This window comes from Tachysurus vachellii, chromosome 26, assembly GCF_030014155.1.
Source record: "Tachysurus vachellii isolate PV-2020 chromosome 26, HZAU_Pvac_v1, whole genome shotgun sequence".
Classification (NCBI taxonomy): Eukaryota; Metazoa; Chordata; class Actinopteri; order Siluriformes; family Bagridae; genus Tachysurus; species Tachysurus vachellii.
The window spans coordinates 11407802-11423172 of record NC_083485.1 but is presented as its reverse complement, the minus strand read 5'-3'; the positions used below and the strand labels follow the sequence as shown (position 1 = coordinate 11423172).

At 39.0% G+C, this 15371-nt stretch overlaps 1 protein-coding gene across 2 annotated transcripts; it reads left to right on the top strand.

Moving 5' to 3' along the window:
- Positions 1 to 1828: 1828 nt before the first annotated feature.
- p2rx5 (purinergic receptor P2X, ligand-gated ion channel, 5) lies at positions 1829 to 15371 on the top strand. 2 transcript variants are annotated; one of them, XM_060862629.1, is made up of 12 exons: positions 1831 to 2022; positions 2870 to 3020; positions 3794 to 3865; positions 6706 to 6781; positions 8190 to 8274; positions 8401 to 8481; positions 9787 to 9928; positions 11235 to 11365; positions 12723 to 12816; positions 12908 to 12973; positions 14288 to 14373; positions 14458 to 15371. In XM_060862629.1, exons 1-12 carry the CDS (start codon positions 1889 to 1891, stop codon positions 14672 to 14674), a joined length of 1335 nt encoding a protein of 444 aa, XP_060718612.1. In that variant the 5' UTR covers positions 1831 to 1888; the 3' UTR covers positions 14675 to 15371. The 2 variants fall into 2 exon arrangements, with proteins under 2 accessions (XP_060718613.1, XP_060718612.1); XM_060862630.1 differs by lacking the exon at positions 14288 to 14373 and having other exon boundaries at positions 1829 to 2022; positions 14458 to 14618.

Sequence of the window (15371 nt, the reverse complement as noted above, 5' to 3'; positions counted from 1 at the left end):
GCACAGGCTCCCTGTGACCCGAGGTAGTTCGGATAAGGGGTAGAAAGTGAGTGAGTGAGTGATCAAGACAAGAGCTGGGCCCCTCATTATTGTTGTATTACATGTGCATCTGATCTGCATCATTTATCTGCATCATCTGCTAAACAAGAAGAAAAAGTCCATGTCTTTTGCAGTCCCTTTTGCATTGGTGTGGGGCAGTGAGTGATGAGCATGGGGAGAGATTCCAAAAGGATATCACAGGCAGGGAGAAAATATACCAAGGGAAATGGAGCCTGTCCATGCTTTCCAATTACTGCTGGAATCTCTGCAGGGATGATCCTACATCAGTTCACAATAGACTAGACAAAAAGTGCTATTTAGATACAGAGTAAAGATGGAATCTTGTTGTTTAATTTCGTTATAGCTTGTATACTATAATAATCTGATATTCACATATATGTTGTAAGCTTTATAGTCTGGGAAGCCACACAGCAATGGGACAAAACCACCCACAATCCGACCAGTTTTTCATGAAAAAAGTCACATGGGGAAAAAACAATAAATTAATGGAAAGTTATGTTATTTACAGTTTGATAAGATAATAATATTGAATGTTATGGATGATACCTCAGCAAGAATAAATAAATTGCTTCACATATTAGATGAAGTGCACACACACACATTCATTTGGTGCATAAAAAAAGCACACAAATAGGGTAAGTGTGGCGTGGGCGTGGCAGCCTGGGCTTTGCACTGGGCTGGTTCCATGCTAGACGCCATGCTTTTTTAATGCATTATACACTAGTTGACATACTGTAAACATACTGTATCATGAGTATAACAATGAAAACAGCCATATATATATATATATATATATATATATATATATATATATATATATATATATATATATATATATATATATATATATATATATATATATATATATATAAACTTATTTGTCCTCTTCCTGATCCTTTAACCTCCACCTCATTCCGGATGAAATGAGTATACACCTTCCTCATACCCCATTTTCCATTTTGTTTTGTGTTTGATACTATTATTATCTTCATCATTATTATTGTCATTACATTTATTATTATGATTATTATTATTATTATTATTATTATTTAATTATTTATTTACTTATTTTCCTCTTTGATTTACATATAAATATTACTCTGTTATGTCTGTTGTACTTCCCTACATGCTCCTTTATTCATATATTTCCACTCCCACACCCAGTTACACTTACAGATACACACACACACACACACACACACACACACACACACACACACACACACACACACACACTTGGTCTTTGTATTTGGATTTTGCATCTAATTTCTCTTCTGTAAATATTGTAATTGTCTGTTTGCATAATAAAATAATAAATAATATAAATATTAAAAAATAAAAAAAGGAAAGTTATGTTATTGGTATCAATAAAAAGATTTATAATATTTATAACATTTATAATAATTGGTCGCGCATCATTCTCATTGTGATATCACGTTTTACAGAAATGTTATGGAGAATAATCTCACACCCCCTTCTAATTTTTTATTTTATTTCATTTTGACCTGAAGCTTTAGTTTGGAAGATGGAGCCAATTAACACTTAACAAACGCAAGGTGTGTGCTTGAGGATATGGTTTGTGTGCTGACGTTGAATGTAAAAAAAAAACTTCCGCTTATAAATGGCAGGTGTGCGTGTGTGTGTGACTTAACTGTGTGTGTGTGACTTTACTGTGTGTGTGTGTGTGTGTGTGTGTGTGTGTGTGTGTGTGTGTGTGTGTGCGTGCGTGCACTTTATCGTGTGTGTGTGTCGCGCGCGCGCACACACGATAAAGTGCACGCACACACACACACGCTTGAGATCGACTGACATTATTTACCAACACGGAATGGCAGCCCGCTGTAGACAGCGTATCTACGCACTGTTCGAATATAAAACGGAGAAATTCTTCATCGCGAAAAACAAAAAGGTCGGATTGGTGTTCAGACTTATTCAGCTCGCAGTGCTCGGATACTTAATCGGGTACGTGTCCATGACAGCAGTCCGGTTTATTTGTCCAAACTGCTTCAGAAATAAACAACACCTGTTCTAACAGTTCTAATTATATAGACTCCTACATCAGATACAATACAACTTTTTGTAGGTTACAAGTGTAAACAAATATCCTGAGATATGAAATAGATGGTGTGAAAGATTATTCTATTCAAAAGTGAAAGTATACAAGCCAAAAGAATGGACTCAAGTGAAAGTAATGTGTGTGCTGCACGTGGCTAAAAATATCAAGTTATATTTTAATATCCTTAAGTATCTTTTATTAAGTATCTAAGACTAAAAGATGTTTTGTTTGTTTTCTTTTCTTTTAAAGGAACAGTTTCATTTTGCTTCCAATCAGTAGTTTGATAATATTGAGAATTTTCTAAACACAACTTTTAAGGTCTTAAAAATATTATTGGAAATTTTAAAGTCCAAGTGTCTAATTTCACTTACAGTCCTGCTACTGAAATCTCACCAAATAAAACAGAACTGATTTCATGGACATCATTTGAATGTGTACATGTTAAATTTGCATATTTTCTGTCCAATTAGACATGATTTCTGTCTTATGTTGGAGTTACTGCGGTTTGGATACATATATAAAACGTGTCAATTTTGGGCCAATAACTGGCCAAACCTTAACGCTTGACCATATCATATACCTGAGATATGGTTTCATTCAGGTTTTAGGTTTTTCAGGTCTCAGGTTTTAGTCCTTCACTCATTTTCTAATTATAGAATTTTTTTAACTACATTCAAGAAGCATGATTATAAACAGTACATCGTTTACTAGTTCACCCTTGAAATGGTGTATCTACAACCCTTATTTTTGTAGGTGGGTCTTCATATGGAAGAAAGGCTACCAAGAAAGAGAAGAAGCAATCCAGAGCTCAGTGTACACAAAGCTTAAAGGTTCTGCCGTGGCTAACACCACAGAGCTTGGATCACGTGTATGGGGTGCAGAAGATTATGTCATACCATCTCAGGTAGGTCCACTGTGGGAATAATGGAAAAATTGTACAATTTCAATAAAAGCACAATCACTGTCCCAATTTAAACCTGAATTTTAAATTGAGAATGAAATTTCAGAAGGTAGATAATAAATAATTAAATACATGTATTGAAAAGAACAGTTATTTTCTGATCCTTATATCCATATGTATATATAAATATATCAGTGCATTTGATTCATATTGACAGCTTCAGATTTCCACCAGAAATGAACTGTAATTTCTTTATGTGGATATAATCTACATGTCTGAATTCCGCTTTATTAAAATCACCAATGTGTTCATAATCCTCTCACTCAGAGACAAGGATATTACACAGTAGATTAAAACAAAGAAAATGAATAAGTTTGCTCTTTGCTCTTACAGTTGAAACACAGGACAAACTCATTTCCTGTTTATTGTGCTATGTGAGTATTGTCATATTAAAAGGTAAAAAGCATATAGGGATGAGTGCACAGTTAACAGTAAGTTCAAAAGGGTACATAGGGAGTGCACAAGAAGTTTCGAAGGGTCTAATTCATAAAAATAAAGAGAGGGTTAAGGATTTATTTATTTATTTATCCTTATACACACGCAAAGCCATAGGAACAGTGTTGCAAATATTTAAAGTATAACATTTAAAACATGTTATTAACATTACATTAGATCAAACATTTAAATAGTAAAAAAAAAAAAAAAAAAAAAAAAAAAAAAAAAAAAAATAAATAATTATACCAACAATATGACCTGTTATTTTTTTTTTTTTTAAGGGGGATAATGTCTTCGTTATTATAACAAATTACCTTGAGACTCCAAACCAAAGGCTGAGCTTCTGTGCTGAGGTAAGAATCCTAAGCACTGTCTTTGAATGTATTTTTGTTACGGTGCAGGACAAAGGCGAGTGAGGATCCAAATGCAGTTTAGAGTTTAATAGTCCAAAACACAAGAAACAGATGAACAGACAGGCAGACAGAACAAGGCAGCAAACAGGGCTAACAGGACACAGGAACAGGCACACCAACATCCAACATCAGACAACGACCAACACCAGGGAAGTGAACAAACAGAGTATATATAGCTGACAGGAACCAATGACAAAGCAGAGACAATCAAAGACAAAGACAACACACCTGAGGAGATGAATGAGTACAATTAATGTCCATGGAAACCAAATAGTGGGCGGAGCAAACAATTAGCCACAGGGAAAGACAGCAGACAGAAACAGGACAGAAACACAGACAGACTCATTACAGAGCCCCCCCCCTAGGAGTGGATTCCAGACACTCCAACGCAGAACCGGGGGGCGGCGGAGCGGAGGCGGAACAGGGGGCGGGAAGGCGGGCCAGGTCCATGTGGCGGTAGAGGGCAGGGCAGAGCCGGCGAAGCTGGAGGCCAGGGCGGAGCCGGCAGAGCAGGAGGCCAGGGCGGAGCCGGCAGAGCAGGAGGCCAGGGCGGAGCCGGAAACCAGGGTGGCGCCGCAGGCAGGGTCAGTGACCAGAGCAGGACCGGAGACCAGGGTGGCGCCGCAGGCAGAGTCAGCGACCAGAGCAGGACCGGAGGCCAGGGTGGCGCCGCAGGCAGAGTCAGCGACCAGAGCAGGACCGGAGGCCAGGGTGGCGCCGCAGGCAGAGTCAGCGACCAGAGCAGGACCGGAGGCCAGGGTGGCGCCGCAGGCAGAGTCAGCGACCAGAGCAGGACCGGAGACCAGGGTGGCGCCGCAGGCAGAGTCAGCGACCAGAGCAGGACCGGAGGCCAGGGTGGCGCCGCAGGCAGAGCCAGCGACCATAGCAGAACCGGAGGCCAGGGTGGCGCTGCAGGTCGGGCCAGAGACCATAACGGCGTTGGCGGCCAGGGTGGTGCTGGAGGCGCTTTGAACCTGTAAAGATGGACAGGAAAGGGAGAGACTGACAGAGACAGGGAGACAAAGCTGGGGACCACTTGTTCCGTCGACCCGGTCGGTTCGGCTGGTTCTGTCGACCTGGTAGACCCGGCTGGTTCTGTTGACCCGGTCGGTTCCATTGACCCGGTCGGTCCGGCTGGCTCGGTTGACCCAGTCGGTCCCATCGACCCGGTCGGTTCGGCTGGTTCTGTCGACCTGGTTGGTTCCGTCGACCCGGTCGGCCCGGTCGGATCCCGTATTTCAGCGGGTTCAGCAGGTTCGGGCGTTTCAGCAGGTTCGGGCGCTTCGGCGGGTTCGGGCGCTTCGGCGGGTTCGGGCGCTTCGGCGGGTTCGGGCGCTTCGGCGGGTTCATGTGCTTCAGCGGGTTCAAGTGCTTCAGCAGGTTCGGGCGTTTCAGCAGGTTCAGGCGTTTCAGCAGGTTCGGGAACCTCAACAGGTTCATGTGCTTCAGCAAGCTCGGGCGTTTCAGCAGGTTCGGGCGTTTCGGCGGGTTCGGGCGCTTTGGCGGGTTCATGTGCTTCAGCGGGTTCAAGTGCTTCAGCGGGTTCGGGCGTTTCAGCAGGATCAGGCGTTTCAGCAGGTTCGGGAACCTCAACAGGTTCATGTGCTTCAGCAAGCTCGGGCGTTTCAGGTGCCTTCGGTGCTCCAGCCGGTGCCGTAGGGATGCCGGCCGCCCGGACCGACGCCATCGGGGTGTCCGCCAGCTTGGCGATCAGCCGGTTCCCCCGGGCCTCGCCTGAGCTTTCCGGTCTGGCACCCATGTGGACGGGTTCGGTCACTGGTGTGCACAGGTCTGGGTCGGACCGAGGTACTGTAGGGGCCTCGGGCGTCCGTGGCTGGACTGGTTCCGCAGCCCACGGACCCCGATGCCTACTGCCCCCCCCAAAAAATATTTAGGGCCGGTGTCCGACTCTGTCCTGTGCACGGTTAGGGAGGACCCGCCCAGGAGCAACGCTACGTTGGCCAGGTCCGTGAAAGGCCCTACCTCTCGGCCCAATGGCACTAGGTAGCGCAGCCCGTCCTCCAGACCATGCCGAAAGATGTCCTTCAGCTCCTTCTCGCCGAAGTCCACCCGATTACATAGGTCTAAAAACACCTCAACATATTCCTCGATTGGGGAATTGTCTTGAAAAACACAAAACAAAATTTCTGCTGGATCCATGAGGTTGGTCGTTCTGTTACGGTGCAGGACAAAGGCGAGTGAGGATCCAAATGCAGTTTAGAGTTTAATAGTCCAAAACACAAGAAACAGATGAACAGACAGGCAGACAGAACAAGGCAGCAAACAGGGCTAACAGGACACAGGAACAGGCACACCAACATCCAACATCAGACAACGACCAACACCAGGGAAGTGAACAAACAGAGTATATATAGCTGACAGGAACCAATGACAAAGCAGAGACAATCAAAGACAAAGACAACACACCTGAGGAGATGAATGAGTACAATTAATGTCCATGGAAACCAAATAGTGGGCGGAGCAAACAATTAGCCACAGGGAAAGACAGCAGACAGAAACAGGACAGAAACACAGACAGACTCATTACAATTTTAGTATTGAAATGAGTTTTGAACACCACTCACACATGCTGGGTAGGGATTTAATTTACTCATGTACTCAAAAAACAGGATCCCTTTCCTTGTGCAAATATTATGACAGAAAATTTAAAAAATCACCAACATTATAGGATAGCTGGTTTATTTTTTTTAAACTGCCTAGTGTCATATTTTATTGTACATGACGAACTAGTAATTTGCATGTTCATTTGAATGCTTCAGAGTCCAGACATCCCTGATGGCGTCTGTTCTCACGATCATGACTGCACAAAGGATGAATCTGTTAAAGCAGGACATGGTAAGCGGAATGATTATACTTACATACTTTATGGCTAAAAAGGTAGTTGTCTATCTATCTACTGTATCTATCTATCTATCTATCTATCTATCTATCTATCTATCTATCTATCTATCTATCTATCTATCTATCTATACATACATACATTCATATATACATACATACATATAGATTAAAGATTAAAAAAGTATAGATTAAAACAGTATACTGTATGCATAGATAGATAGATAGATAGATAGATAGATAGATAGATAGATAGATAGATAGATACATACTGTAGATAGATAGATAGATGGATGGATGGATGGATGGATGGATGGACAGATAGACAAACACGTATCATCTTAACTTTAGCTTCAAATAAACATACTAGGATGTATAGATTTATAGTAGTCCAGACCAGAGCGAGAGAAAGAAAGAGAGAGAGAGAGAGAGAGAGAGAGAGAGAGAGAGAGAGAGAGAGAGAAGATTAAGGATGCTTGCAATTAAAACAAAATCCAAGCTTTCTAAAATCACAAACCAGATCAATGTTATTAATGAGGCAATTTTCTAGCAACTTAGACGAATTCAAAAGAGTAGATCAGGAACATGGTCAAAAGAGCATAGCTAGAGGTGAACTGCAGTGTTTGGCAAGACTTCATAATGAATGAGGGTTCCAGGTGTATTTATGTACTGGGAAGAGAGGCACATGTACTGCTGGTGACGGGGGCTAAAGTAATATTCATTCATTCATTCAGTCATCTTCAGTAAGTGATGGATCAGTGGTCTATCCCAGGAATATTGGGTGCAAGGCAAGAATACACCCTGACTGGGGCACCAGTCCATCACAGCTCAACCATTCATTCAAAGCTATGGGCAGATTTTAGTAAAGCTAATGAAGAATTTTGTTAAAATTCTTTGTTAAAGCTCATTGTTAAATTGCAAAACCTGGACCCTTATAGAATTTATATTTATAGCATTTTTATACATAATAAGAACTTAATGTTAACTAGAACGAACAATCAATAAATCAACAACAAAAGATTATACAATGAAAAGAAGAGACAAAATGATCACTGAGAACAATAATGACAATCAGTGAAATTGAAAATGTAAGTTAGCTGTTTTATTTGTCAGGCTAGCTAACAAACATTATCTACATAGATACAGTAAATATACTGAGACAAAACAAAGAATGATAAAATAGGAAAAAAATGCCAGTCAACATTTGCTGGTTCAGGTAAATGTTTTGGCTGTATGATTTACTGTGTTATTACTACAGTATATAGTCAGCAGTGTTAGTAGTGACGTGTACATTTTTACTTATTATTTAAAGTATTCTGTTTCAAATATATTATTTCAATGTATAGAAAGGGTATAAGGGTATGCTGAAAAATGTTTTTTTAATTTGCCCTGTCACTCGGTTTAGGCGTGAAGATGGGACGCTGTTTAAATGACACAGGCACGTGTCAAATTTATGGCTGGTGTCCAGTTGAACACAGTCATACACCGATGTAAGAAGAACAACACCTTACTCTGCCATATAATTTATCTTTAATTGAATTGATGTATATCTAATTTATCAAGGTACAGCTCAATGAAAGAAAGAAACAAATCATAGTTATGGTGTGATTTTTTAGGGAGCCAGTGCTGAGAAAAGCAGAAAACTTCAGCGTCTATATCAGAAACTTTATTAAGTTTCCGAAGTTCGACTTCTCCAAGTAAGTCATGCTGTAATTTCCTCCTGTGTGTTTCTAAAAAAAAAATATCATGTAAAACCTCAGTTGATTCACATTAACAGCATATGGTAAATACAGTATATTTCCTGTTATACAGTATTTGTTAATACTTGTATAAAGTAGATTTTTGTAAATATAGTGTATAGACTAATGTACCTTAACCTTTGCTCTCTTTCTCTCTCTTGCTCACACACAAGCTGTTGTCACACCTAGCTTCATAACACACACTACACAGATTTCCTGTTACTTAACACAATTTATGCTTGTACATATTATGTATGTAACGGGGCTTCATGAAAATGGAGGATTCGACATATAGGACATACCACATTGCTATTTACCACATTGCCATGCACCTAAAACAATAAATCTATTTACACACACACACTGTTGTGGGATCACAGAGCCAGCTTGTCTTTTATTGTATGTGACCTCGTTCAGCATGCTAAAGCTTAAACTGTAGTTAGTTTTTTTTACCTGTTCACCTCACACAGGATATATCACACATGTATCCTTATGCGTTACTTACCAAGGGTGTTAGTTTCAGTGCAAGCTCTATTTTAACCTTTCTGTGGTGCAAGCTATTTTCTATGCTAGCTATTGTTACTTTAACAGGATGAACAGTTTCAACATTTATCTTGTATATTATGTACCCGTAGCTGTAGCTACCTGTTCAATTTGGAGTGGTTATTGCACTGTGGCAAGAAATGCCGCTGTACAAACCTGACAATTTTCACACGTTAAAAGCTAATATGTAGAGCTAAAAAAAAAAAGCTAATTCTTACTGAGGCATCATCCATAACATTCAATATTATTATGTTATCAAAACAACTAAACAGTATAAAACTAGATTTAGATATAGTTTTTTAGAAACTATAAAATATGCTATGAACTACTGTAAATTTAATCAATTAAAGTTTGTAATCTAGATAAAATATTGTAATTATTCAAATTTTACTAATTGATAATAAATTGACTAATTTTACAAGATTTACTAATTGTAAATATTTTTGTGTAGAAATCAATTCATACAGCTATATACCAGCCTGACCTTTATAAAAGTGAACATATGCTATGATTTTATAATCTTTTTTAATAGATTTTGTACAAATAAATTCTTAAATTTAATTAAGTAAATCATTTTAAATGTACATAAGATTTAAATATTTTGTAATGCACAGTTTTCTAAACAAGATGCCAATGTTCCAGTCTCATGTAAATGTTATGCTTGCTGTAAATATTTTATTCATTCTCTCTGTTTTGCCTTCTGTTTTTTTTTTTTTTTAGATCCAATGTTCTCCCCTCCAGCAACCACTCATATCTGAAATCATGCTACTATGACAAAGTCCATCACCCATTTTGCCCCATCTTCCGAGTGGGAGATATAGTCCAGTGGGCTGGTCACATCTTTCAAGAAATGGCTGTCAAGGCGAGTGTCGCTAATGTCATTATGTAGTCATAATGTATTTATGTCATAATGTCTCAGTAGTGATTAGGGATGATGTGTCTGAATTTGAATGTGAAGGATTGGGAAAGGATATGATTAGAGAAGGTCTGATTTCATTATGAGTATTTTTTGGTTACTCATCCGGTGTTATGAGCACAGAGGAACGTTTGAGTGGCCATTATGGGAATAAAACACTTAGAGATGGAGGGTGATGTTATGAAAAAATAATCAGCACAGGAGTGGTGTGTTGCAGCTTGACATAAAATGGAGTTACCGCCATCAGTCAAATTGCTGTCCAACAACAGCAACAGAAAACCAGAGTGTTTTTATTCCACTTTTTCCACTTATTCCAACTACAACAACTGGCAACAGTTTTATTTGTTAACTAACATCATGTTTTGCTTCAAATTTTTTTAGAATTTAATGATGAAGAAATTCTTTAAGTTCATTATTTCATTTTTATATTGCAATTTATTGGACAAAAAGTAGGATTTGTGTTTATTTTGTCTCCCTTGCACCTCCAGAATTAGGGTTTAGGGTTTCCTCTTGGTTGTCTGGTTTCCTCCCACTCCAAAAACATGTGTTATAAGCTGATTGGCATCTCTAAATTGTCTGAATCCCTGAGTCTTCTGGGATATGTTCCAGGTTTCCTGTGACCCTGTGTAGGATCAGCAGCCCAAAAAATGGATGGATGGAAGACAAAAACAAAACAATAATACAACAGAGAAAAAAAGTGCAATGTCCTCCATTTTGAACAGCTTTTCCTTGGTTGCAAAGCACTGAAACACACTCCATCCAAAGAAGTTAATTCTCCATTCAGAAAGCTTCACCATATCACTAGTCATTGTATTTACTTAGGTAAAGAGCAACACATTTTAAATACAGATATTATTAGGATTATTAGCTTCCATATTATCTGCCAGAACTACTGTCTGAACTGCTGTTCTAGAAAAATCAGTTATCACCTTCTGATCATTTAGAATCAATGAATCAAGTACACCAGTCAGAATTGAACAGTGCTGTGGTGAAAACCTGCATAACGCAGAAGCTTAGATACCATTCAGGCTGAGCTTCTGAGGGTTTGGACATAGATTTGCTACAATCTGTATTAGATATGTCCTAATATTAGAACAATAATTCTACAGACACAACCAATCCTGATGTTTCCAGAACTATTGAAATATATTGATTATCTATCTATCTATCTATCTATCTATCTATCTATCTATCTATCTATCTATCTATCTATCTATCTATCTATCTATCACTCTCTCTCATATACACGCAGGGTGGAACTATTGGAATGGGGATTGAGTGGAACTGTGATTTAGATAAAGACTTCTCTAAATGCACCCCTGAGTACAGCTTCACTCGTCTGGACATCACAAAAGGCTCAAACATCAGTGGATATAACTTCAGGTATTATCTTCACCCAGCTTTTCCTGTCTTTGACACTTAACTATGGATATCCTTGGAGTTTATTTGACATCAAATAGAACTGGATGTAAACGTGACCCTAGAATTTTCATTTCAGAAATCATATATCATGTAAGCTGAGTTTAGTGTGTTCTCTAATTTCCTATGTGAATCATTTACATTTATTGCACTTGGTATACGTGCTTATCCAGAGCTACTTAGATTTATAATTTTTATACAAATAAGCAGTTGAGGGTTAAGGGCATTGCTCAAGGGCCCAGCAGTGGTAGTGGTAGGTTGGCCTGGGATTTGAACTCACAACCTTTCATTGCATAGATTTTACCGCTAAGCTACTACTACAACTTCTGGTAATTATTCACAAGTTTGTTTTATTTCACAGAACCATAACCAGAGCTTCAAGTCAAATTTGATGTTTAAAAGCAACACGAATGTTTTAAATAAGTAAATTGGGATTTGAGGTTGTAATATCAGGTTTATTTACCCACAGAATACACAATGAAACTGGAAACAGACACACAAAAGTCCTTACCGGGCTCACACAGGCTTTGATAGCACATTTGAAATTGTTTTATACAATGTTTAGATGTACACTATGGATCTGAACCTGGCTTAAAACAGCTTTCTAGATTAGCTTCATGACAAAAGGTGTGAATCACAGCTGAATATCTGAGGGGTAACTGAGGGGTAACATGCCTGCAGCCAGGACATTTTCTAGGATCAGCTAATCATCTGTAAAGAGAAATATTAGACAGCTTTGTTTATTTGGTTACAACTTTGATTAGAGCCCTGCGACAATTGAAAAAAGTCTTTTTTCTATGCTTCGTTCCATTTTTTCTTTTTTATTATTTCACATTAGGTACAGTTTTAAACAGGAACATCAAAAAAGATACTTTCATTTAGAGGATCTGAATCACAGGTTCATCCAGAATGAACCACAATGAAGAAATACGAGAAAAGATTAAAGCCTAGACACTTGATACTCGTACTCACTCACTCACTCATCTTCTACCGCTTATCCGAACTATCTCAGGCGTCATCGGGCATCAAGGCAGGATACACCCTGGACGGAGTGCCAACACAGGGCACACACACACACTCTCATTCACTCACACACTACGGACAATTTTCCACAGATGCCAATCAACCTACCATGCATGTCTTTGGACCGGGGGAGGAAACCGGAGTACCCGGAGGAAACCCCCGAGGCACGGGGAGAACATGCAAACTCCACACACACAAGGTGGAGGCGGGAATCGAACCCCGACCCTGGAGGTGTGAGGCGAACGTGCCCCCGATACTCGTACTGTTTTTTAAATGAATTTTCTGGCTTGTCTTGCAGATTTGCTCGCTATTACAAAGATAAAGATGGAAAGCCTTATCGTTCGCTGTTTAAAGTGTATGGCATTCGATTCGATATCATGGTTAATGGAGAGGTAAGATTCACTGTTATTATTGTAGTGTGAGAGTTTTTTTCTATTGAAGTGACTTTTGATGCATTGCTTATCTCATGCTCTTGGTTTCCAGGCAGGAAAATTCAGTATTGTCCCCACAGTAGTGAACATTGGGTCTGGAGTTGCTTTAATGGGTGTTGTAAGTATGATTTCCTGTAAATAATTGGCTCAGTAATACAAATGGCATAACTGACCAAAAGCAAGAGCAGGATAGTTGTAAGCAGAACAGAGAGAGTCAACAAAACATGAGGGTTAGAGGAAGTGCAAGTACTTAAAATGCAGTTGTATGATTGACAATTGAAATGAAACAGATAAACAAACTACAGCACGTATATGGCCAAAAGATTGTATACACCTGACCATCACTCATATGTGCTTTTTTAACATCATATTCCAGTCTTAGTCCCTCGTTTAACCTCCATTCTTCCATGATGGCCTTCCACTAGATTTTTAAGTGTGGCTGTGGTGATTTGAGCATTACTGACGTCAGGCGCTGATGTTTAGTAAGAGAGTTCTGGGGTTCATGTTTTCATGAAGTTTGCTTTTGTTATGCTGGAATAATTTATGGAAGAGCCACATGTTGATGTGCTGGTCAGATGTCTAAAAACCACTGGACATATTGTGTATTTTTATTGCCTACCATTTATACAGTGTTGGTTTAAAATGGGGTGAGTATAGCTCAAAAATCACAGTAAACGCAACTAATTCAGTACAGATAAAAATCAGTAGCAGTAGTCATTAGTGAAACAGATATGCAACAGGAATGACTGTAAAGCGTTACTTTCAGAATCAGTAGTGATGTAGTATAGCCTGTAGAAACAGCTCAGAAGGAAATAACTACAGGATTACAGCAACTACACATGCTCAAAAATCAAAGAAACCTCAGCCACATGATAGCACAATTGTACTGTTGTTCATCCTAAATGAACCGGACTGCTAATATTTATTTATCTAGAGCAAGGGTGTCCAATATTATCCACAAAGGGCCAGCATTTTATACCAATCAAGCAGAAGCCACACCTGATTCCACCTGTTTAATCAGTTGTTCTTGGCTTTTAGTAGATTCTGTTGTGGATTCTGTTTGGCTGGAATGAAAACCTGCACCATACCGACCCTTTCCGGTTAAGACTGGACACCACTGACCTAGAGTGACATTTTGATACTCTATTTTTTTTTTTTATTAGAGAAGTGAGTTGTCTTTCAGGGGGATCTGAAATCATTTCCAAGTCAAATTTAATTGTCTACACATCTACAAAAAATTAACAAATTTATTTAAGTTGCTTTGATTTGCTACTGGGCATGCATATGTTAATGGTTGCGATGGTAGAAGTTATCGCTAAATCAAACAAACTCAGTTTTCCACAAACAAAAAAAAAAAGCACAAAAATCTCACAAAATCTATGAAAGGACCGTGATGATAGTTTTCCGTATGCTTTTTGTCTTTTTTGTACAGGGAGTGTTCTTCTGCGACATGATCCTCGTCTATTTGATGAAAAGGAGCTCGTTCTATAGACAGAGGAAGTTTGAGACTATAACAGAGTAAGAATGATAGACTTTGCGAGACAATTGTTTTTTTTTAATGCATCCAAAAGTGTGCTAAAATGTAAATATGCTTACCTATAGAATGCCGGATAGACGGCCCAGAGAGAAGAAGCAAAAAGAAAGACGTGACAAACTGGACTTGGAGAACCAGCTGCAGTTGTCCTCACCTAATCGAAGTCGGAGAAAGCACAAACACCGCAGTCCTAGTAAACACAAACACTCCAGTTCTGAACAAAAGCACGTTAAAGACACAACAGCCAGATCCAACAGAAGTCCTGACAGAAAGCCTGTAGCTTAGACTGCTTCATCCCTGACCACAGAAAGTACAAATAAATAAAGCAGGTAGATAAAAAAAAATCTAAAATTGTTTTTTGAGAGAACTACTGTATACTGTGAACGAGAGGACAGACATTGACTTATGCCGACAAATATGATCTATTCCATGTTGTGCCAAAGCTGAACAATTCTGTGAAATTTTGTGTTAACTGTATCTGAATGATCAAACTTAAAACTGTTAATCGCTTTAGACATGACTAACTTATTTGTAAAGAATAAATACGCCAGAACTGAAAGAACATAAAGGTGTTTGAAGGTAGATGAATGAGAGATCCAATGTCCCTCTAGCCAAGAGGACTCTCCAAGGGAAAAGGAGCGATTTACCAGAACGTTTTAATGTTAAAAAAGTATTAAAATAGCATTTTACAGCTTTTAATGTCAAAAGGTCATTATTTTCATCAATTCATTGTTGCCGTGTTTTCATGGTGGGTGCTAAAGATTTTTGAGTTGATATATGACATCTACAATATGAACAGTATTATAAAAAGTGGTCCGTGTGTGTGAAATAGTCACTGGTCAATGGTTGTTACATTACCTTTTGATATTTATTTTGATCCCCACCACCACAAATACTATCTTTTATTATGAATGGATAAGTAATACATACATGGTTATTAAAGTAGAGTTGATTAAAAGAGAAATAAAAAAACTAAAAATTA

Coding starts and splice junctions, on each gene's coding strand:
- p2rx5 (XM_060862629.1), top strand. CDS start 1,889: ATGGCAGCCCGCTGTAGACAGCGTATCTACGCACTGTTCGAATATAAA. Junction 6,782..8,189: donor ATCTGTTAAAGCAGGACATG/GTAAGCGGAATG, acceptor CACTCGGTTTAG/GCGTGAAGATGGGACGCTGT. Junction 14,374..14,457: donor AAGTTTGAGACTATAACAGA/GTAAGAATGATA, acceptor GCTTACCTATAG/AATGCCGGATAGACGGCCCA.